The sequence below is a fragment of the Thalassophryne amazonica genome, chromosome 9 (genome assembly GCF_902500255.1).
Source record: "Thalassophryne amazonica chromosome 9, fThaAma1.1, whole genome shotgun sequence".
Lineage (NCBI taxonomy): Eukaryota > Metazoa > Chordata > Actinopteri > Batrachoidiformes > Batrachoididae > Thalassophryne > Thalassophryne amazonica.
The window spans coordinates 75158402-75183780 of NC_047111.1; the positions used below are offsets into that span (position 1 = coordinate 75158402).

Here is a 25379-nt window from a genome sequence, read left to right on the forward strand (position 1 = left end):
TCTTCACGGATGATGCAAAGGAGATGTGTTGCACTACATGAGGCAAATGGTGGATCACACCAGATTAGACTGGTTTGTGAACAATATTTGAGGGAAATGGTGATATTGTGTATGTGGAAAAAGTTTTAGATCTTTGAGTTCATCTCATATAAAATGGGAGCAAAACCAAAAGTGTTGCGTTTATATTTTTGTTGAGTGTGTATATATATATAGAGAGAGAGAGAGAGAGAGAGAGAGAGAGAGCGAGAGAGAGAGAGAGAGAGAGAGAGAGAGAGAGAGAGAGAGAGAGAGAGAGAGAGAGAGAGAGAGAGAGAGAGAGAGAGAGATTCGCTTATTACAATACAACCTGGCAACTCTTCTGTGGTTCTTCCTCGCTGATCTGGACACTGGATAGCTGCTCATTGGTCCGCACGCTCCGTACAAACCGCTGAAGCTAACTGGCGGCCATCTTACCACTCGCAAGTTATGTGGACCACACATAGACGGTTTATTAGAACGTCGGCAATTTAGAGGAATAACCGAGCTTATTCTCTCATTTCCTTATTTTTGTTCTTCAGTTAATGTAACCTTCATCCCTCCTAATCTATGTCTGCCATGATTAGTTATGTATTTCCTTCCTTTCTTTTAGTACTTTTATCACATTCTCCCCTTCTATTCTACTCTGGGACAAATAATCATTTCTAAATATTATGATTCTTTAATCAAAGTTTGTACACGTTTTGTGGTTCCATATCATGAACAGAAGTGAACAAGAACAAAAGTGGATGGATAACAAGTCATGATGGATAATATATCAATTGTGGATTTTCTAGCAGTTGCACTGAAACAATAAAATGCCGCTTAACTAGCTACAAGGGAGGTGGTTTTCCCTGCAATGACAATATTTATTATGCATAATATTAGTAATAAAGCTCGTAACAACAACGCTTAAAGCTCCAAACTATGTACATGTAAATCTAATAAATGTCTTAAAATAGTCTGTCCAACAAAAAAACTCAATATGTGGCTACACACAAGCCACATATTATTATTATTATTGTTGTTGTTGTTGTTGTTATAGAACTCTTCAAATTGTAGCGGGATGAAAGTCCCGGGTCCCAATTGAAAAGACGTTCCCGCTAGCTTGGCTAACGGGGAGTTCCCCTTTGGCTGACCTGGTAGAGGAACGGTCTTTTGTGCGAGCCGCGTGGGTTCGATCCACGAAGGTCCTGCTGCTTCAATCTTAATGTTCATCACTTTCCATTTCAATCATACTCACAAGGTGAAATGTTCGTCCACAGACTGTGAACTGGCAATTTGCACAGTTTATAGTTGCACAGGGCATTTTAAAGAAAGAAAAGACGTTCAGAAGCCGTACATGCGAGTGGTAATATGGCGGCCGGTTTGCTTCAAAAATATTGGCCAATGAGCGATCCAGTTTTATATATAGATTAGTGGTCTTCCTGTGTTACAGCCTGGCTGGTCACGCCACTTCCGCGCATGTAGAAAAAAAAATCCAGGAAAGATCTACAAACTACAGAGGCAGGAGGCAGCTTACCACCAGAAGATGGAAGCCCAGATGGCCCCTTCATCAAAAGTGCAGAAAGACCAGGAGGCCAGATTCTGTTAACAGCTGGAAGCCCACTAACCTTCTGCACTGAAACCAAGCACACTAATCACTTAGCTGCCACCCTTGCTACAACAAATACATTAAAAAATGTCATTATAAATTTATAAATAACCTGCTTCTCAGATTTAAATAAATGCTTTTTCTATGTTTTAAAACCCCACAATTCTCCTTTAATTTATCCTTAAAATATTTTAATATTGTAAATATTTTTTCTGAAAAATCAGAAACATACCTGATCAATTTTTACTGATTGAATGTAACTGTTTGTGTTGTCACGTCGGTACAAGGGACTTTATTCGTTATTGTTGCTTTTTTTAAAGATTTTTTTTTTAAAGGGGGTGGGGGGTTGTAAATTAATAATGCCATTAATAATGACATTTGGTGTCCAACATGGGTTCCTGCTGACCCATGCTGATAATAAAATCAAATACTATGTTGTTACCAAATGCCTAGAGGGTCTAAAACCTTTCTACAGCACCACATGCACACACAAGGTGCAACCACAGGAGGCGGAATAGTGAGTTTTGTTTTCTCTGAAAGGGAATCTTGAAAGTCTGCTGTTTCTGCAATTTTGCCTTCAAGTAATTTTATCCCCTCTGTTTTAATCACTGTGTCCCTCTTTGTCTTCTCCGATATGTCTCCAGTCTCCTTCAGTCTCAGCTCTGGGTGGGTTTGTTCTTGGACCATTATAATCTTGCAGCTGTTCATACAGTCTGGCTGGCTGTTTTTCTTTTTTACTTTTACTTTTGATACTCTGTATGCTTCTTACCCTGTGTGCTGCTACACAATGCTGCTGGAACCTCAATTTCCAAGAGGGAGTCTTTCCAAGGGATCAATAAAGTTCTATCTAATCTAATCTAATCTGCAAAGGAGGCCATTTATTGCCTTGGCCTCTGCTTCTGAGCCTTGCAACCAGAGCTGAGAGTCTTCAGCTGTTTCGAGTGCCTCACTTTCACTGTACTTCTTTTTAGCCAGGACCTACCCTCCATCACAACCTCTTCCACCTTTCTGGGCATCATTTAGCCTTTGTGTGTGTGTGTGTGTGTGCCAGTAATCAACACTCAACCTCAGCCGTCACAGTGATGTACATGTTCTTCCTTGCTGTCTTTTTTGATTTGCGTTCTGTTTATTTTTGCTCACAGTGTGGTGTAACTTTTCTATGTTGAATGTCTCGTGAAGTGTTTTTCCGCCTGTAACAAATTTTTAAACAGAACTAGAATGAAATCAACCTGATTAATGCACTCTACCAACAGCGCAACCAACTTTTGGGAAATGGTGAAGCAATTTGTACTTTGATTTGGTTTCACAACTGCTTTACTTTGTTTTTCTTTTTTAAAGTCCATCATGTGACTGTGGGAGTAAACATAGCGGGAAATTCTGGATCAGAAAATGAGAAGTTGCTGCCTACTTAAAGTCAACATAACCAGAACAGAGTGCTATTTGGACTGCGGCCATCAAAATGAACAGGTAACCTCATTCATTAAATTATGCATTTTATGTACGGGTTTTGAAGAGGAAAAAAGTGTTGGAATTTGGAGTAATCAGTTATGATTTTTCTTTTTTAGCACATTGTTTTAAAATATAAGTCTAAGCCTATTCTGTTTTAATTTCAAGCAGTACTGTTGTGTTATCTCTACCCGTGTTTCTTATGACCACGTTACGTCCTCTGTATACAGTTAAGCCTCAGTTTTGGGGAGTACATTTCTTGCTTTTACATTCTTTTCCTATGGAGTCATAGATTCAGAAGGGAGAATAAAATGCCGTCCTCTTACTGGGCCTAAGACCATAATGGTGGTGTGAAAAATTACAGTTAGTCAGCTGATTCTATAAAATTCTGAACTACCGAAGCAAATCACCTTCAAAAACTGCTTAATATAGTTCTCAGTCAGGTGGAAGGCAATACTGAATAATACAAATATATTCCTTTCATGTAATTTTTTATTTACTCAACACAATTAGAATGTCTTATCTCAGCAGGCAGACAGTTTCACAGAAAAGGTGCATGATAGCAAAAGCTCTGTGACCCACTGACTTCTTTACTTTTGGAACAGTAATTCCATTTTCCATTGCATTTTGATAAACCAGACCATGGGCTGGTACTTATGTTTTATTAAGATCTGACAGATAAGAGGGTGCTAATCCATTTAGAATTGTATGCTCACAACAGACTCATAAAATGTGTCTTCACATGAACAGGATACCAAAGAAGTGAGGCTAAAATTGTGTTGAGAAAGTAAAATTTTCTTCAAATAGTTAGAACTGTAACAGTAGTATTCTGAACCAGTTGAAGACTTCTAATACAAGTGTGTGACAAGACATGAAGTAAGACATTACAGTAATCAATTCCAGATGAAACAAAAGCACAAACCAATGTCTCTGCATCAGTCATGGACAGAATATGTAGAAGATTTACTATATTCTGCAAATGAAAAACACATTCTTTGCTGTCTGTCTAATGTACAGATCAAACCAGGCTGGTGTCTGTGTCTCACAGGACCACTGGCCATCATTTCAGACTTGTCTGAGTTTAGAAGTATGCTATTACTTGACATACAGTTTTTTAGAGAAACCACTCAGTCCTCTAAAATTCTAATATGACCAAGATTATTTTCATTAATAGGCATGTAAATATTGAGCATGTTATCAGCATTACAGTGAAAAGTTAAAAGCAATTCCATAGCATCACAGTCTTAGATCAAGGGGTGCAATACAAAGTGAGAATAAAAAAGGACCTAAAACATAACCCTGAGGTACCCCATAATTCATTGCAGAGGATTTGTGAGTTCTCTTTTTATACAAGACACATTGTGATTAGTTGGGTAGATATGAAGTTAGTATAATGATGATTAACAGATGTTCTTACCTCTTTGTTCACCGTGATCATGTGTGATTGGAATGTTAATTTTGTATCTCTTCTTGTCTGCAGTCTATTTCTGTTCCATTTGTACCTTGTTTTATTGTTCAATTGTTTGGATTTTACTATCTTTGTATTGTAAAGCATTTTGACAGATATGTGTTTTATAAATACATTTTTTTTCTTCTCCTTCTGCATATTCTAGCATGCATATCCTTTAACATATCTAAATCATTGCTTTTAACATACCAAAGTTACCTGATAACCATTTTTTCCAATCACATCCACACAACCTCTTAACTCCTTCAGTGTTTTCTCTGATGTCTTGGGCAAAAGTTGTTTCATCAGTCCTACCTCCCTGGATTTTTTTTTTTTCAAAACCTGTAATTTTTTTAATCAGGTTTCTTAAAAAAATAACTTACTGCAAAATGTTGTATGTGTATTCAGTGTAGTCAGCCTGCCAGTGCCTATAGTTGAGTCATACACTATGGGAGTAGTCTCTCTATTCACAGCTGTTATTTTTTCTGTTTATCTGTATCAATCAAGGTGATAATCAGTATATATAAATTTGGACTGCAGTCAGAATACAGGACTTGAATATACGTATTACATTTAGTAATAGTGACTTTAATCATGTACGATGAAATGTTTGTGCCCTGAAATCACAAGTTTTTCTTACTTTTATGTGATCATATCTCAACAACCGTAATAGGTAGCACCACAGAGAGTTCATTTATTCCTGATTTCAGGGACCCATAAATTCTTATGTGCATGATAAAGTTCCTGTCTCAGCATGCATTCACTTATCTGTGAACAGATGCATGAAAATCTGTCACTTACAGTAAAGTCTTGTAAAGCAAGCCAGATGTTTGGAATTTTTGTTGTGCACAGTCATCAGAGCAGAAAACATAAGTTTATACTATATATGTGACAGATTAGGCACATTCTATGAATTAACATGTATAACAAACAATTCATAGCTTGCGATGAAACAGTTTTCTCTATAATACCTTTTGCAAATTGGACTTAATAAAATTCATAGAGGTCATTGAAATCTAAAATCTGCTAATGATTTTTTTCACCCTATTTATCTTTTGATTAGTCTTTTTCATTAAACAATAATGTTAACACCAGTTATCACAGCGACAACTCAGACTGGAACTCTTCCATTCACGCGTTGCATGTTGGGACCCTGAAAGACTGATTTACTTATATATTTTATTCAGTAACTGGCTTTATAAATTGATTCACTGATCTTTGAAGAAATTGTTTTAAAAAAGATTTGTTTCCTGTCATATCTACAGTTTTCATACACTCATCATGGGCATGAATATCATGATAATTTTGAGCTTCTAATGATGTACTTGAGCTGTTCTTTTGACAGGGTGGAATGATTGTAGAGGATACATCATTTATTTTGGATCTTCTCCAATGAATTCTTTGGAAAATGACACTGCTATGTTGCTTGTGATGCATAGTACTGTTCTTCTTATATTTGTTTTTACGTTAATACGTACAGAGAGAGTGTGTCCAGTCCCTCATTTTGAGAATCCTTATCTGAACATGAATATAAACCCAGTGACATCTGTCATTTTTATTTTGTTCCCTAGGAGGTTCAATATGAGATTTTCTCTCCGCTGGAGTTGGTTTGCTGCACTTTCAGTTCTCCTGTTCATGGGTGAGCTCTTCTTCTCTTCATATTAAATTTAAATATGTGTTTTATACATAATTCTCAAAGTCAACTTTTATTTATTTATTTATTACAAAAGTATTAGGCTGTTTTAACTATTGCACAATTAGCTGTGCTGAATCCCTTTTTTTGAAATTAAACAGTTTCCAGTTACATTTTAAAAACAATCCTCTGTAATTCAACAGGTACATTTAAGATAAATTATTATTATTATTAATATTATTAATAATAACCTTTAAACCTGATAAATATTTAGTTTTTATTTATAATATGGTTAATATACTCCTGAATAGTTATAATCAAGTCTGTTTTGAACCGACTGCACCTCCTGCAAATGTTACAGATGTGTTTTGTTTTTTGTTTTGTTTTAGGCGCTGAAGTTTGGTGTGACTGTCCAGATGAGTTACTAGGCATTGAAGGAGGTGATTACACGCTGACCAAGACGATGGAGCCAGGCAGTATACTGATTTACCACTGTCCTGAGGAATATTATCCATATCCTGATTTGGTCCGTGTGTGCCAGCTCACCGGCAAATGGAATCCAACACCCAAAAAGTTTCGCCCTCAGAGATGCAGGTGTAAGTGATGATGATGATGATGCTTCACACCTTGTGTCCTTCTCTCTGCTCGCCAAAGTAACTGAGCTCCTTCCTTGTTGCAGTGGTTGAATGCCCGGACCCCACTGTCCTGCTGAACGGGAATGTTGTTCCTTCTCAGGAGAAATACTTTGTGAACAACGTGACCACATACGAGTGTTACTCTGGATACACACTGTATGGTTCATCCAGACGTGTCTGTCTGCCAAATGGAAAATGGAGCGGCCCCACTCCCATCTGTAGCCGTGGTTGTATGTTATCACGAACAACAACAAGCCAACATATTGTCTTCTATTCTCCCTCTTCTTCTTACTTTTTGGCACTACCACCCTGCTGCAAAACTACAACAACAACAAAAACACTGTATTAATTAACTTGATTCGTCTGTCTACAAAGTTTATTAAATAAGTATGAAAACATATATTTGACCTTTGGCCTACAGTTTTAGCTGAATTTGTATTCTTAGGTTTGAACTTTTTTTTTTTTTTGCCTGGTTTTCCAGCTGCATCCCATCAGTGGTTCACATCCATGTGAACTAAACTCTAATTTATTATCATGTTCATGATATTACTGTATGTTTTGTCTTCTGGTACCACAGCTGGTGATCACTGCGCTGATCCGGGCATCCCAGCTGGTGCCTCCAGGAATGGGAACCAGTTTGGTATTGATGACAAAGTGAAATATATGTGCAACAGCAACCTGAATTTAGTGGGTCCGAGTGAAAGAGTGTGTCAGGAGAACGGCCAGTGGACTGGCACGGAACCAGCGTGTTACTGTACGATATGTACCTGCATACAGTACACAACTTATGCATGAGCTGGAAGTTTCATAGAAACCACGATCAGGTCTGTAAAGTAAACCTCTGTTTGTGGCCTTTTTTGCTTTCTGCAGACAAACACACCTTTGACACACCACTGGAGGTTGCAAAAGCCTTTGGCAGTTCAATCACCGAAACCTTGACCACTTTAGAACCTGTTGGTAAGATGTTGAAACTAATTTAAATCTTATCTTCATGCTCTTAATGTTAATATATGCTAATATTATTTATTATTTTATTATTTAATATTTTAATATTAACACAAATCTTTGTAACTCGAAACAAACTCCTTTGCAGTTACATTTAATCCACTTTACAGCTGTTGATTGGTTTCTTACTTTTTCAAATCATTATTGACGTCCAACATTTCATTAATGATTTCTACTACTTTCTGAAGCTGTCTGGTAGAAGCTGGAGAGCAGCAAGATGTTTTGACACATTTATTTTCAGGGGTCTTAAACTTGAGGCTTGGGTGCCATAAAAGGACTGTGACATAACTTATTCTGAGGTATAGTGCATCCGGAAAGTATTTACAGTGCTTCACTTTTTCCACATTTTGTTATGTTACAGCCTTATTCCAAAATGGAGTAAATTTATTTTTTCCCCTCATTTGTCTACTTACAACACCCCATAATGACAGGACACCTCTGAAGCTCCATCAGGTTGGATGGGGAGCATCAGTGCACCTTTCCAGAGATGTTCAATCAGATTCAGGTCTGGACTCTGGCTGGGCCACTCAAGGACAGTCACAGAGGTGTCCTGAAGCCACTCCTTTGATATCTTGGCTGTGTGCTTAGGGTCACTGTCCTGCTGAAAGATGAACCGTCACCCCAGTCTGAAATGTTTCTGTATCCTTCCCAGATTTGTGCCTCAAGACAATCCTGTCTCAGAGGTCTACAGACAATTCCTCTGACTTCATGCTTGGTTTGTGCTCTGACATGCACTGTCAACTGTGGGACCTTATATGTAGACAGGTGTGTGTCTTTCCAAATCATGTCCAATCAACTGAATTTACCCCAGGTGGACTCCAATTAAGCTGCAGAAACATCTCAAGGATGATCAGTGGAAACAGGATGCACCTGAGCTCAATTTTGAGCTTCATGGCAAAGGCTGTGAATACTTATATAGTACACGTGATTTTTTAGTTTGTTTTTTATTATTTTTAATACATTTGCAAAAATAAAAAACAACCATTTTCACATTGTCATTATGGGTATTGTGTGTAGAATTTTGAGAGGGGAAAAAAAAGGAATTTCGTCTATTTTGGAATACAGCTGTAACATAACAAAATGTACCATACTACTATATATATATATATATATATATAGTAAAAAAAAAAAAAAAAATATATATATATATATATATATATATATATATATAGTAAAAAGAAAGTTTCTTTGGCTGCTCCCTTGTTTGTCTTTTTTCACCGCACTCCGGGTCACCACAACCGATTCAAGGTGGATCTGCATGTTGATTTGGCACAAGTTTTACGCTGGATGCCCTTCCTGCCGTAACTCCACATTACATGGAGAAATGTGGCAGGGGTGGAGTTTGAACCCGGAACCTTCAGCACTGAAACCAAATGCACTAACTACTTGGTCACCACCCCTGTGTGGTGCGGTAAATAATCCACCAAATCCTCAGGTATATTTTATACAAGCAGTGGTGGCCTTGGTGGACGGCGTTGGAAATGAAAGCAACTGACAAGCAAGCTCATTTCATGCTACATAAAAATAAAGACATGGGGGGGGAGAAGAAGACATGTCCTTTTTTCGTTAATTGTCCCAGTACCTCCACTGTGAGTACAAAACCTGTTCTGCGGCTGTCAGGTAACTTGAATTGTATGCACCTCTGCAATAGACAAGACTTTTTGCAAAAACTTTTTTTTTTACAGCCTCAGTCAGAGAACTATCCATGTTGACAATTTTGAGGCAGACTTTATGTTTCATTGTACATTATATTATATTGATAGAAGTAACACTACAGAAATCAATGCAACAACACAAACTACAGTTTCAAATTCTGAAGGTCGTCATAGTTGCAGAGCTGATAAAGTGAACTACAAACAGTACAAGTAGATATACTACATATCCTACAAATGTGTTAATATATTATTACATTTACTGTAATGTACAATTTCTTTCTGTATATGCAACTCTAAAAGTATTTGTTGTTTTGTTTTTTTTCAGATGACACACAAGAGGGGAGAAAAATCAGACTTACAAAAAATGGGACACTTAATATTTACATTGCTGTGGATGTTTCAGAGAGCATCACAAAGGATGACTTCATCAGTGCCAGAAATGCTGTTCTAAAGCTTATTACAAAAGTAAGAAACACTCACATTTATTCTTGGTTAAATATGGTAAAAAGCCACTAGATAAAGAGTCACAAAACCAACGTGTCACTTAATTGATAAATTGTTGCTTCAGGGTAAGAACTGTTACAAAACTGTTTCTAATGAAAAGAATGACAGAGTTTCATTCTTCTTTAGAATGTGCAGCATTTGCTTTCAGACAGCAACAATGTACTGATTTCAAAACCTTACAGGCTTCATTTTAGCTCAGAACTGGAACAGAATAAAGAACAAGGAAGGCAGCATGGGCTTCTTTTCAGATCATTTGGCATGATGTACCTACTCAATACTGGAACAGCCGTGCTTGCAATTAAATTTCAAGGCTGTAATTTCGAGTTTAACTTTGGTCATGTTCTTATGATAATGGGTAAAGTTACATCTTGAAATCAAAGTAAGAGATGGTAAAAAATGTATTGTTTATGAGATCAAATCAAATGAGACTTGATTCAGAAAGAGTCGATCCCTTGTGTCATTCAAAACATCTCATCCGTCAAACATAGTGGTGAAATACATGTTTCTTGGATGTGGTGTATAATGCTAATGAAAATGAAATGTGTTGGTTTATAGTGTATGTCTTGTTATAATCATAATTTTCTATGAGGAGAGATTTAACTATGATTTACAGAGAGTGTAGATTGGGTAATTATTTGTGTTCAGTATTTTTTTTAAATGGTCCAACAAACACACTAAAGCACCAGTACCTCAGACAAAAACAGTGGTTTACCTTTGGCCACTCCTCCCTGTGCTCCTTTCTCCACAAAGAGGAGACGGAATGGCAACGCCGATTCAAATGGAACCATTTAGCAGTTTAGGAAAAGCCAGATTTATGTTGTTTTGAGTCCAATGGTCAGAAGCCTTTTTAGCTTCAGAACCTGATTTCTTTAGGAGAGACATTTCTGGAAAGATGCATAACCCGCCATTACCTGTGTGTGTGTGTGTGTGTGTGTGTGTGTGTGTGTGTGTGTGTGTGTGTGTGTGTGTGTGTGTGTGTGTGTGTGTGTGTGTGTGTGTGTGTGTGTGTGTGTGTGGGAGGGGAGGAGGGTCAATAGTTCAAAGAGCAGGACTCGCATGCATTTAACATGCATCCAAGGCCGGTCTGGCTATGTAAACAAGGAACAGAAACCGGTTGCGACACACACCCAGGGAGTTTTACATGGCAGGAAGTTTTTCCGGCATAACTCCACAATATCAGAACATATCATCATATCATATCATAAGACTAGGATAGTACAGTATCTCTTCTTAATCCACAACTCAAGTTATTCTCTCAAAAGGCACAGATTTTGGAGAAATACATTTGTGCAGGGTCAGATCCAAGATTTTGTAAAGGGACAGGGCGGGGGGGGGGGGGGGGGGGGCATGGATTTGCAAACTAGTAAGTCATGACTGGGAGGGAGGAGCAGAAATTTTTGAATTTTTAGGTGCCATTTCCTGCATTTTGGTGCATATTTCACCACAAAATACACCACAAAGAAAAGAAACTTTAGAACATGTTTTTTATTCAGTTGAACTTGTACAGTATTGAGGCAGGGGGTGGTGGCCAAGTGCTTAGTGCACTTGGTTTTAGTGCAGAAGGTTTCCGGTTCAAACCCCACACCTGCCACATTTCTCCATGTAATGTGGAGTTGCTTCAGAAAGGGCATCCAGTGTAAAACCTGTGCCAATTCAACATGCAGATCCACCTCAGATTTGCTGTGGTGACCCCGAGTGCAAACAAGGAGCAGCAGAAGGGACTTGTGATGATAAATGTATCTAGCTGAGTCTTTTGTTGCTGAATAGAAGGTTTTTTTTTTTTTGGGAAACAGCCTTAGAAGTAGTTAACTAAACAATGCCTCAGACTTGGGGTATGATACAAGCAAAACCGTTTTATAGAAGTTTGACGTGGATGCGGCACAACAGAGAGGAGTCACGGAGGCTGTTTTGTGTGCTGTCAGTGTTTCATTTCCGGAATCAAGCTTTTTATCTCTTTCACGATTATGAGTTTTTTTCTCGTAAAATTACGACTTTTTTCTCATAATATTACAACTTTATTCTCGTAATATTACGACTTTATTCTCGAAGTCTAAAAAAAAAAAATAAAAAAAAATCAATGTGGCCCTAAAACGCCATCGTAAACAAACAAACACCTTCAGTCAAATTAAATTTTAAAATTCACCTAACCTGCATGTCTTTTGGATGTGGGAGGAAGACGGAGCGAACCCACGCAAACATGGGGTGAACATCTAAACTCCACACAAAAAGGTCCCACGTGGGAAGCAATCCCACGACCTTCTTGCTGTGATGCAACAGTGTTAACTACGACTCCACCTCGCCACCTCCATTTTCCCCCTAATTTATAATTAAATTCTAATTTATAAACACTTGTGTACTCATTAAAATTTTACATTTTACAGATATTTTGTGTAGTTTGTCCTGCAATCAGCATACTGATCCTAAAAAGTCTGATTAAATATGTCTGTTTGAAAAATGATCCTTTTAGCAGAAGAGGATTTTGCTGTGAGTTTATATATACTGTAAGAAGCCTATATTTTTGACACAGTGGCACTCCTGACATCTAAATACATCTCGTCCTATTTGGCTGCTACGACAACAGCACATTACAATGACATTTCATTCTGAGCGTCACATCATAATGTTGACTGATGCTTCTTGGCCTGAAGCCTTTGGCTTGTTGTCAGTGAACATTACTGGATCCTCTTTCTGCTGATGATGATCAATTACTCCATAAAATAACAACCAAAAGCAATTGGATACATGCAGGGATGTTACATCAAGAAACACATTTGCAAAGCTGATTCAGTAGGGAGTTTTTGGTTGTTGTTGTTGCGCCAAATACTGTTACAGCTGTTTAATTTAAGATTACTTCTTCAATCTCTTCTCAGATTGCATCTTTTTCAGTCACTCCAAACTACGAAATTGTCTTTTTTGCTGCGGAAATATTTGAGATTGTGAACATAATTGACTTTTTGGATAATAAACAAGAGCTTCACAGGATCAAGACTGCATTGGAAACATTTACAGTTGGTGGTAAGTTAAAGAGACCAGAACAGATGTTTCTAGCAACCAGTCCTGTAGGATTATGTAATTGTCAGCATGTTTAATGTTGCTTTACAGAGAAAGAGCTGACTGGAACAGATCTGAACCTTGTCTTCCGAAAAATGTTGGAGCAAATCGCTGTTATAAAGCAACGTGCCGGAGAAACGTTTAAGGATTACCATCATGTCATCATCGTTTTTACAGATGGTACTCTATGATGAGATCAGTATTAAAATGATTAAATATCAGATGCTGGCTCAAGTTTTGCTTTTCATTGCAGGTGCATATAATATGGGTGGGTCACCTGCCCAAACTGTGGCAGCAATAAAGCAGATGGTATATATGAACCCCACGGGTGGAGAAGACACCAACAAAAGAGATGAATATCTCGGTAAGCTTAATTTTTCTTTTTCTCTTGCTGAATTTCTGTATTCAGTATTGCTGAAAACTGAATTTGTTGAGAGTGTGCTGTCCTCCGATGAACAAACCTGTCATGTTCAGTGTAGGTACAGTTTAACTAATCAGCTCACAACTAACTTTGAAAACCATTAGTGGACCAATTAGCTTCCACTAAATTTATTTTTGCAAACTTTAAATCCTTTTTAAAAATAGTGGCATGGACACTGGCTCACCTGTATAATCAAAAACATTAAATTTTCAGCTAGAAAAGTGGACATGGCCAAACCCCAAAGACTGTATCAAGGCCAAAATTTAAAAAAATCTTAAAGGCCTGTCAGACATGTTTTCGAGCTACCTACTAGCTACCCTTGTACCAAATTTCAGCTCAGTATCTTTAAAAACTGCTGAATAATGGCTCTAGGTGATATTCTCAATATGGCCGCCAAGGCAGCCATATTTGAAATGGGATCACTATGCCTGAAGCAAACTTTGGTGTCCTTGTGGGTAGCAGCAACATGCACACCAAGTTTCAGTTTCATTGGGTCAGTGGTTTCTGAGAAGAAGATGTTTAAAGTGACAACAGGAAAAGTGGATGTGATCACAGTCCAGGGGTCATATCAAGGTCAAAAGTCAAAATTTTGCAAAACCTGTTGGATATGTTTTTCGGCTTGCTGATTGCTGCCATCTGTAGCACATTTTAGCTCAGTTGCTGCATAAACGGCTAACAAATGGCTATATATGAGATTTTCAAAATGACCACCATGGCGGGCAAATTTGAAATTGACTCAGAATGCCTCAAACTTTGGTGTCCTCAATGGTTGGAACATGCACACCAAGTTTCAGCTTTACTGGTCCGCTGCCACCAAAATACAGATGACCCACGGCATAAGCTCACTGGACCTTAAAATTATTCATGTTTGTTCCTGGTGGACTTTATATATTTATCCAAGAACCAAAACTGACACTGTATGAACGTAACAAGCATCACCTCAAGGAAATGGAGCAGCAGGAGGACAAACCAAATCAAATGCATTAATGAGATAATTAAAATATTTTCCATGTGTATTTTTACACATTTCTTAACTGTTAATGACTTTCTGTGAATAAAGACTGCATTGATTGCATTAATGGAAACTACAGTTGAATTTCATTTCTTCATTTAGTTATTTACTATGTACATCCTGATCATCATCTGACCTTAGTATACCAAACCTTTTTGGGAAACTCTGTTTACTCTTCAATAATAATAACATTTCAGCTATTTTTTGTTTCTGTTTTCCTGGGTTTTGGAGCAAAAAAACAAACAAACAAAAAAAAAAAAACAAGAGCAAACAGAGATCAATTCGGATTGAGATCACCTCCAAAATGCAGTGGAGTCTTCCATGCCCTAATATCTATCTATGGTGTAAATTTGGTGAGAATCCGTGAAGTAGTTTTGACGTAATATTTCAAAGCCTATATAAAGTGAATCATTATCCAGAATCCGGATCCGGATCTGGATCACCTTCAAAATTTGGTGAGTACTTCCTTGGCCTAATATGTATCTGTGGTAAAAATTTTTGTCAAAATCCGTGCAGTATTTTTGATGTAATCCTGCTAACAGACAGACAGACAAATACGAGGGCTGTCAATAAAGTATAGGTCCTTTTTATTTTTTTCAAAAACTATATGGATTTCATTTATATGTTTTTACGTCAGACATGCTTGAACCCTCGTGCGCATGCGTGAGTTTTTCCACGCCTGTCGGTGACATCATTCGCCTGTGAGCACTCCTTGTGGGAGGAGTCGTCCAGCCCCTCGTCGGAATTCCTTTGTCTGAGAAGTTACTGAGAGACTGGCGCTTTGTTTGATCAAAATTTTTTCTAAACCTGTGAGACACATCGAAGTGGACACGGTTCGAAAAATGAAGTTGGTTTTCAGTGAAAATTTTAACGGCTGATGAGAGATTTTGAGGTGATACTGTCGCTTTAAGGACTTCCCACGGTGCGAGACGTCGCGCAGTGCTCTCAGGCACCGTCGTCAGCCTGTTTCAAGCTGAAAACCTCCACATTTCAGGCTCTATTGATCCAGGACGTCGTGAGAGAACAGAGAAGTTTCAGAAGAAGTCGGTTTCAGCATTTTATCCGGATATTCCACTGTTAAAGGAGATTTTTTTAATGAAAGACGTGCGGACGGGTCCGCGCGTCGGGACGCAGCCGACGCGGTGCGGCAGCACAGGAAAAACACCTCCGTGTTGATAACCATTTGTAAAATCCAGGCGGCTTTTGATGGCTTTCAGTGGAGTGAGTATATGAGAAATTGTTTAACAGCTGGACATGTTCCAACTTGTCCTTAAGGCTTCCAACAGAGGTGTTTTTCCTGTGGCGGAGCGTCGCGGCAGCTGCGAGCCGACGCTGCAATCCGTCCGCACGTCTTTCATTAAAAAAATCTCCTTTAACAGTGGAATATCCAGATAAAATGCTGAAACCGACTTCTTCTGAAACTTCTCTGTTCTCTCACGACGTCCTGGATCAATAGAGCCTGAAATGTGGAGGTTTTCAGCTTGAAACAGGTCGACGATGGCGCCTGAGAGCGCTGCACGACGTCTCGCTTCGTGGGAAGTCCTTAAAGCGACAGTATCACTTCAAAATCTCTCATCAGCCGTTAAAATTTTCACTGAAAACCAGCTTAATTTTTCGAACCGTGTCCACTTCGATGTGTCTCACAGGTTTAGAAAAAATTTTGATCAAACAAAGCGCCAGTCTCTCAGCAACTTCTCAGACAAAGGAATTCCGATGAGGGGCTGGACGACTCCTCCCACAAGGAGTGCTCACAGGCGAATGACGTCACCGACAAGCGTGGAAAAACTCACGCATGCGCACGAGGGTTCCAGCATGTCTGACGTAAAAACATATGAATGAAATCCATATAGTTTTTGAAAAAAATAAAAAGGACCTATACTTTATTGACAGACCTCGTAAATAAATAAAGGCCAACAATTTTATTACGTCCTTGGCGGACATAAAAACAAGCCACAGTTAAATTCATATTTGCCTTATTAAATTCATTCATTCATTTTTTATACCTGGCTTCCCCAATCAAGGGTCACGGGGGGCTAGAGCCAGGGTATGTGCGGCGTGAGACAGGATACACCCTGGACAGGACCCTAGTGTATCACAGGAGTGTTACCACAGTTAAATATTAAATTATCAAACCTAACTTTTAGGTTAGCTGTGCCCATCACTGCCAACAGAATATTCAATTGGCCTTACCACACTATATTTGAGTTTGTCTTCTGTTACAGACATTTATATTTTTGGCATTGGAGGTGAGATTTTTGATGATGACCTCAATCAGCTCACAGTAGGGACTGGAGGCCAGCACTTCTTCAAGCTAAAGGACCTCGTCCAACTTCAAGAGACCTTTGATGAGATTATTGGTGAGTGCACATGCAGTTTATATACTTAATTCAATTCTTCATTGCCTCTTTTAATGTTTTTGATTACTTTCATAATGAAACAAAACAAGTTCAAGCTTTTCACTTAATCTTCACTCCCTTTGAAAAAACACCATGTTTCTCAACTTCTGCAAACATGCAAAAAGACAACAGGAAAAATGTGTGATTTTCAGTTGGAACTTTGCGCTGGTAACAATCTGGATGGTCTTTTTCCTCTTTTGTCTGGAGGACACGACGTCCATGATTTCCAAAAACAATTTGAAATGTGGACTCATCAGACCACAGCACACTTTTCCACTTTGCGTCTGCCCATTTTAAATGAGCTCAGGCCTAGAGAAGGCGGCAGTGTTTCTGGATGTTGTTGATGTATGGATTTCACTTTGCATGGTAGAGTTTTAACTTGCACTTGTATATGTAGCGACGAACTGTGTTAACTGACAATGGCTTTCTGAAGTGAATTGGGGTAAGATCCTTTACACAATGATGTCGGTTTTTAATGCAGTGCCACCTGAGGGATCAAAGATCACAGGCATTCAGTGTTGGTTTTCGGCCTTGCCGCTTACGTGAACAAAGTTCTCCAGATTTTCTGAATCTTCTGAGTATACTTGTTGTGTGGGCCGCTGAAGAGGAGGTACTGCTGGCCCACCACCACCAGAGGGCGCCCTGCCTGGAGTGCGGGCTCCAGGCACCAGAGGGCGCTGCCGCCTTATGGGAGTAGCCTGGGTGACAGCTGTCACCCATCACCAGACTCAGCTGTTCCACTCAGCACAGAGGTATATCAGGAGGACGGCGTCTCCACCTCAGTGCCGAGATATCGCCTTACGTTAGAGGTAACGTTCTCTGCATTAATATTCTGATTAACTGGCTAAAAGATTTGTTAAACCTTTGCAGGACAGCTGATTATTGTGAGCTAAATTGCTTGGAGAAGTACTCACCTTTCTGCAGTATTGACGTGAGGTGGAGTCAGCTTCTTCCCTCTCTGTGTACTGGGTGCAGCCGCATCCACACCTGTGTGTTTGTTCTCTTGCCAGCAGTACCGGATCCGACGAGCGGAGGCAGTGGCCACCTGGGAATTCGGGACTTGGCGGTTCCAGTATTTCCAGGGTTCGGTGGCAGGGGAAATCTGGGTGGTTCCGGCTCGACTCGGACGGACGTCTCCTACCTTCGAGCCTGCCCACACGACACCAGTGGAATTCGGTGTAAACCCAAATTGTCAATTGTTGTATTGGTTGTGCATTTTCACGACAGTAAAACTTGTTATTTACTTTCTCCATTGTCCGTTCATTGCGCCCCCTGTTGTGGGTCCGTGTTCCAACACTTTCACAACAATACTATGGACTGTAGATGATGGAATCCCTAAATTCCTTGCAATTGAACAATGAGAAACATTGTTCTTAAACGATTGGACTATTTTTTCATGCAATTGTTCACAAAGTGGTGATCCTCGCCCCATCTTTGCTTGTGAGCGGCTGAGCCTTTTGGGGATGCTCCTTTTATACCCAATCATGACACTCACCTGTTTCCAAACAGGTGTTTCTTTGAGCATTCATCAACTTTCCCAGTCTTTTGTTGTCCCGTCCCAACTTCTTTGAAACGTGTTGCAGGCATATATCTATGCCTGCAACACTGGCTCTGCTACTCTACTGGTGGTTGACTCTCACTGCGGTATTGTATCACTTCCTGTTCCGGAGCACAGCGGTGTTTTGCTGTATCTGTTAGCTGTTTAATCTGCGCAGTTAGATTGATCTAGTTAACTAGATAACGATTTGTTTCACAGTGTAATCTTCACGTGCCTTAACTAAAGCACTCCCTCTGCTGAATCACCTCTAAATTATTTACACATTATTCACTTTGTGTGTTTTTAAGAATCCGCTAGCTTAGCGCAGCTACTAGCTCTTAGCCGGTGTAGCATGGCGGCTTCTCCTGTCTCTCCTGCACTTTTCTGCTCTGGGTGTGAAACGTTTAGTTATTCCTCGGCCTCCTTTAGCAGTAATGGTACTTGTAATAAGTGTAGCTTATTCGTAGCTTTGGAGGCCAGGCAGTGGCAGTAATTAAACCATTACTTAAAAAGCCATCACTTGACCCAGCTATCTTAGCTAATTATAGGCCAATCTCCAACTTTTCTTTTCTCTCAAAAATTCTTGAAAGGGTAGTTGTAAAACAGCTAACTGATCATCTGCAGAGGAATGGTCTATTTGAAGAGTTTCAGTCAGGTTTTAGAATCCATCATAGTACAGAAACAGCATTAGTGAAGGTTACAAATGATCTTCTTATGGCCTCAGACAGTGGACTCAACTCTGTGCGTGTTCTGTTAGACCTCAGTGCTGCTTTTGATACTGTTGACCATAAAATTTTATTACAGAGATTAGAGCATGCCATAGGTATTAAAGGCACTGCGCTGCAGTGGTTTGAATCATATTTATCAAATAGATCACAATTTGTTCATGTAAATGGGGAATCTTCTTCACAGACTAAGGTTAATTATGGAGTTCCACAAGGTTACTTGGCCCCACAAATCTTAGAAACATGGTGTCTAACCAGATCCTTACTCTGGATGGCATTACCCTGACCTCTAGTAATACTGTGAGAAATCTTGGAGTCATTTTTGATCAGGATATCAAATCAAATCAAATCAATTTTATTTATATAGCGCCAAATCACAACAAACAGTTGCCCCAAGGCGCCCCACATTGCAAGGCAAAGCCATACAATAATTACGGAAAAACCCCAACGGTCAAAACGACCCCCTGTGAGCAAGCACTTGGCAACAGTGGGAAGGAAAAACTCCCTTTTAACAGGAAGAAACCTCCAGCAGAACCAGGCTCAGGGAGGGGCAGTCTTCTGCTGGGACTGGTTGGGGCTGAGGGAGAGAACCAGGAAAAAGACATGCTGTGGAGGGGAGCAGAGATCAATCACTAATGACTAAATGCAGAGTGGTGTATACAGAGCAAAAAGAGAAAGAAACACTCAATGCATTATGGGAACCCCCCAGCAGTCTAAGTCTATAGCAGCATAACTAAGGGATGGTTCAGGGTCACCCGATCCAGCCCTAACTATAAGCTTTAGCAAAAAGGAAAGTTTTAAGCCTAATCTTAAAAGTAGAGAGGGTGTCTGTCTCCCTGATCCGAATTGGGAGCTGGTTCCACAGGAGAGGAGCCTGAAAGCTGAAGGCTCTGCCTCCCATTCTACTCTTACAAACCCTAGGAACTACAAGTAAGCCTGCAGTCTGAGAGCGAAGCGCTCTATTGGGGTGATATGGTACTATGAGGTCCCTAAGATAAGAAGGGACCTGACTATTCAAAACCTTATAAGTAAGAAGAAGAATTTTAAATTCTATTCTAGAATTAACAGGAAGCCAATGAAGAGAGGCCAATATGGGTGAGATATGCTCTCTCCTTCTAGTCCCCGTCAGTACTCTAGCTGCAGCATTTTGAATTAACTGAAGGCTTTTCAGGGAACTTTTAGGACAACCTGATAATAATGAATTACAATAGTCCAGCCTAGAGGAAATAAATGCATGAATTAGTTTTTCAACATCACTCTGAGAGAAGACCTTTCTAATTTTAGAGATATTGCGTAAATGCAAAAAAGCAGTCTTACATATTTGTTTAATATGCGCTTTGAATGACATATCCTGATCAAAAATGACTCCAAGATTTCTCACAGGATATGTCATTCAATGCGCATATTAAACAAATATGTAGGACTGCTTTTTTGCATTTACGCAATATCTCTAAAATTAGAAAGGTCTTGTCTCAGAGTGATGCTGAAAAACTAATTCATGCATTTATTTCCTCTAGGCTGGACTATTGTAATTCATTATTATCAGGTTGTCCTAAAAGTTCCCTGAAAAGCCTTCAGTTCATTCAAAATGCTGCAGCTAGAGTACTAACAGGGACTAGAAGGAGAGAGCATATCTCACCCATATTGGCCTCTCTTCATTGGCTTCCTGTTAATTCTAGAATAGAATTTAAAATTCTTCTTCTTACTTATAAGGTTTTGAATAATCAGGTCCCATCTTATCTTAGGGACCTCATAGTACCATATCACCCCAATAGAGCGCTTCGCTCTCAGACTGCAGGCTTACTTGTAGTTCCTAGGGTTTGTAAGAGTAGAGTGGGAGGCAGAGCCTTCAGCTTTCAGGCTCCTCTCCTGTGGAACCAGCTCCCAATTCGGATCAGGGAGACAGACACCCTCTCTACTTTTAAGATTAGGCTTAAAACTTTCCTTTTTGCTAAAGCTTATAAGGGCTGGATCAGGTGACCCTGAACCATCCCTTAGTTATGCTGCTATAGACTTAGACTGCTGGGGGGTTCCCATGATGCACTGAGTGTTTCTTTCTCTTTTTGCTCTGTATGCACCACTCTGCATTTAATCATTAGTGATTGATCTCTGCTCCCCTGCACAGCATGTATTTTTCCTGGTTCTCTCCCTCAGCCCCAACCAGTCCCAGCAGAAGACTGCCCTGAGCCTGGTTCTGCTGGAGGTTTCTTCCTGTTAAAAGGGAGTTTTTCCTTCCCACTGTCTCCAAGTGCTTGCTCACAGGGGGTCATTTTGACCGTTGGCGTTTTTACATAATTATTGTATGGCCTTGCCTTACAATATAAAGCACCTTGGGGCAACTGTTTGTTGTGATTTGGCGCTATATAAATAAAATTGATTTGATTTGATATTTCAAAATGAGCTAATATTTGCACAAAAACAATAAAGTTTATCAGTTAGAACATTAAATATCTTGTCTTTGTGGTGTATTCTGTTGTGTGGGCTGCTGAAGAGGAGGTACTGCTGGCCCACCACCACCAGAGGGCGCCCTGCCTGGAGTGCGGGCTCCAGGCACCAGAGGGCACTGCCGCATCATGGGAGTAGCCTGGGTGACAGCTGTCACCCATCACCAGACACAGCTGTTCTACTCAGCACCGAGGTATATCAGGAGGACGGCGTCTCCACCTCAGTGCCGAGATATCGCCTAAGACCAAGGTAGTATTCTCTGCAGTTATACATTGCATCATCAGCTAAGACTGTTAAAACCTTTTTCAGGACTGGTGACTACTGAAAACCTCATTCTTTGGATAAGTACTCACCTTCCTGCTATACTTTGCCAAGAGGTGGAGGCGGCTTCTCCCCTCTCTGTTACTGGGTGCGTTCATCCACTCCTGTGTGTTGTTGCTCTCTCCTGCCAGCAGTACCGGATCCGACGAGCGGAGGCAGTGGCCACCTGGGAATTCGGGACTTGGCGGTTCCAGTATTTCCAGGGTTCGGTGGCAGAGGAGATCTGGGTGGTTCCGGTTCGACTGAGACAGACGTCTCCTACCTTCGAGCCTGCCCACACGACACCAGCGGATTCGACCCCAAATTGTGTTTGTTGTATTACTCGTGCTTGTTTCAGTAGTAAATCTTGTTATTTACTCTCTCCATTGTCCGTTCATTGCGCCCCCTGTTGTGGGTCCGTGTTCCTACACTTTCACAACAGGATATCTCGGCCAGCGTCATGGATCCCGAGGGGCGTCAACCGGCTGTTGAACGGCCAATGGAAGACCAAGGCGCGGCGGAGGCTTCGGGAGGGGTAATCGGTGAGTTGCAGCGGATCCTCACCGCTTTCACCTCTCGGATCGACTTAATGACCGAGCAGCACGTTCTCCTAAACCGCAGGGTGGAGGCTCTCGCCGCACAAGTGGAGGCGCGCCCTTCGGGCGCCGCTGCGGCTCTCCCTCCCAAGGACCCTGCGTGCGAAAGTAACGTTCCACTGGTCGTTCAACGGTCCCTCCCTCCGTCCCCAGAAGCATACATAAGCCCTCCAGAACCGTACGGAGGCTGTGTGGAGACGTGCGCGGACTTTCTTATGCAGTGTTCGCTCGTCTTCGCTCAGCGTCCCGTGATGTACGCGACTGATGCTAGCAAAGTAGCTTATGTGATAAATCTGCTTCGCGGGGAGGCACGCGCTTGGGCTACAGCGCTCTGGGAGCAGAACTCACGGCTCCTTCATACATACGATGGGTTTGTACGGGAGCTCAGAACGGTGTTCGATCATCCCAACAGAGGAGAGTCCGCTTCAACCGCACTACTGTCCATACGACAGGGACGTCGGAGCGCAGCTGCCTATGCAGTCGCCTTCCGCATCGCGGCGGCGAGATCCGGCTGGAATAGCACTGCCCTCCGCGCTGCCTTTGTAAACGGACTGTCTCTGGTCCTAAAAGAGCACCTGGTGGCTAAGGACGAACCGCGGGATTTAGATGGGCTCATCGATCTAGTCATACGACTCGACAACCGGTTAGAAGAACGCCGTCGGGAACGAGGCGAAGGGCGTGGCCAGGCGTCGTCCCTCTCCCTTCCGGGTCCGATCGAGCTCCGCCCTCCCCACGCTCCTCTGTTCCTGCGCTCCGTGCGCCTATGGCTCCCCCTGCTGACGAAGCTATGGACACGAGCAGGGCAACATTTAGGGCACCTGGAGCACAAAGGAGGCGGGCCCACGGAGCTTGTTATGTTTGTGGCTCGAGTGAGCATATGGCAAACGACTGCCCCGAGCGGTTAAACTCCAACGCCCGCCCCTAGAGACTGGGCCAGGGGTGGGCCAAAACATTCACGTGGGACACACCCACATTGCTACACGACTCCCAGTCACGATCCTTTATGAGGATTCAACCCTGAAGGCCCCAGCACTGGTGGACACGGGCTCTGAGGGGAATCTGCTTGACAGTAGATGGGCCAGGGAGATAGGGCTCCCTCTGGTGGCTCTTACCTCGCCTGTGCAGGTTCGGGCGCTAGATGGCTCCCTACTCCCACCAATCACACATAAGACACCTCCAGTAACTCTGGTGGTGTCAGGTAACCACCGGGAGGTGATCGAGTTCTTCGTGACTCAGGCCACCTCCCGTGTGGTTTTAGGGTTTCCATGGATGCTAAAGCACAATCCCCGGATTGATTGGCCGTCCAGGGTAGTGGTTCAGTGGAGCGAAACCTGCCATCGGGAGTGTCTAGGTTCCTCGGTTCCTCCCGGCTCCGAAGCTAAGGAGGAGGTCCGAGTCCCGCCCAATCTGAAGGCGGTGCCAGCGGAGTACCATGACCTCGCTGATGTGTTCAGCAAGGATCTGGCTCTCACGCTTCCTCCTCACCGCCCGTACGATTGTGCCATTGATTTGGTTCCAGGCAGTGAGTTTCCGTCCAGTAGGCTGTACAACCTCTCACGGCCGGAGCGTGAATCAATGGAGACCTACATCCGGGACTCATTAGCTGCCGGGTTGATCCGGAATTCCACCTCTCCGATGGGTGCTGGTTTCTTTTTTGTGGGTAAAAAGGATGGCGGGCTTCGTCCATGCATTGACTAAAGGGGGTTGAACGAAATCACGGTTCGCAATCGATACCCGTTGCCCCTGTTGGATTCGGTGTTCACCCCCTTGCATGGAGCCAATATCTTCACCAAACTTGATCTTAGGAATGCCTATCATTTGGTTCGGATCCGGAAGGGAGACGAATGGAAGACGGCATTTAACACCCCGTTGGGCCATTTTGAGTACCTGGTCATGCCGTTCGGTCTCACTAACGCTCCCGCGACCTTCCAAGCGTTGGTAAACGATGTCCTGCGGGACTTCCTGCACCGGTTCGTCTTCGTGTATCTGGACGATATACTCATCTTTTCCCCGGATCCTGAGACTCATGTCCGGCATGTCCGTCAGGTCCTGCAGCGGTTGCTGGAGAACCGCCTGTTTGTGAAGGGCGAGAAGTGTGAGTTCCACCGCACTTCTTTGTCCTTCCTGGGGTTTATCATCTCCTCTAACTCCGTCGCCCCGGACCCGGCCAAGGTTGCGGCGGTGAGAGATTGGCCTCAACCTACAAGCCGTAGGAAGCTGCAACAGTTCCTCGGTTTTGCTAATTTTTATAGGAGGTTCATTAAGGGCTACAGTCAGGTAGTTAGCCCCCTGACAGCCCTGACCTCTCCAAAAGTTCCCTTCATCTGGTCGGACCGGTGCGAGGCCGCGTTCAAGGAGTTGAAACGGCGCTTCTCGTCTGCACCAGTTCTGGTGCAGCCCGATCCTAGCCGCCAGTTAGTGGTTGAAGTGGATGCCTCGGACTCAGGGATAGGAGCGGTGCTCTCCCAGAGCGGGAAGACCGATAAGGTCCTTCACCCGTGTGCCTATTTTTCTCGCAGGTTGACCCCCGCTGAACGGAATTATGACGTCGGCAATCGGGAACTCCTTGCTGTGAAAGAGGCCCTCGAAGAGTGGAGACATCTGTTGGAGGGAACAGCCGTGCCATTCACGGTTTTCACTGACCATCGGAACCTGGAGTATATCAGAACCGCCAAGCGTCTGAACCCCAGGCAAGCCCGCTGGTCACTGTTCTTTGGCCGTTTTGACTTCCGGATTACCTACCGTCCCGGGACCAAGAATCAGAGATCGGATGCATTGTCCCGGGTGCACGAAGATGAGGTCAAAACGGAACCGTCGGATCCCCCGGATCCCATCATCCCGGAGTCCGCTATCGTGGCCGCCCTCACCTGGGACGTGGAGAAGACCGTCCGGGAGGCCCTGACCCGTGTCTCGGACCCCGGAAACGGACCAAAAAACAGACTATACGTCCCACCAGAGGCTA

At 42.0% G+C, this 25379-nt stretch overlaps 1 protein-coding gene across 2 annotated transcripts in view; it reads left to right on the plus strand.

The window, feature by feature from the left end:
* The first annotated feature begins 2974 nt into the window (after window positions 1-2974).
* The window catches only part of LOC117517405 (complement factor B-like), a 35535-nt gene continuing 13130 nt past the window's right edge, over window positions 2975-25379 (plus strand). Inside the window, exons 1-11 of one of the 2 annotated variants that reach the window (XM_034178408.1) lie at window positions 2975-3076; window positions 6077-6141; window positions 6525-6731; window positions 6815-7000; window positions 7348-7524; window positions 7641-7727; window positions 9756-9895; window positions 12805-12949; window positions 13037-13165; window positions 13239-13349; window positions 16641-16775. In XM_034178408.1, coding sequence (XP_034034299.1) covers window positions 3069-3076; window positions 6077-6141; window positions 6525-6731; window positions 6815-7000; window positions 7348-7524; window positions 7641-7727; window positions 9756-9895; window positions 12805-12949; window positions 13037-13165; window positions 13239-13349; window positions 16641-16775 — 1390 coding nt within the window. In that variant the 5' untranslated portion in view covers window positions 2975-3068. Of the gene's footprint in view, window positions 3077-6073; window positions 6142-6524; window positions 6732-6814; window positions 7001-7347; window positions 7525-7640; window positions 7728-9755; window positions 9896-12804; window positions 12950-13036; window positions 13166-13238; window positions 13350-16640; window positions 16776-25379 lie in introns of both variants that reach the window. The other variant, XM_034178407.1, reaches the window with a different exon arrangement.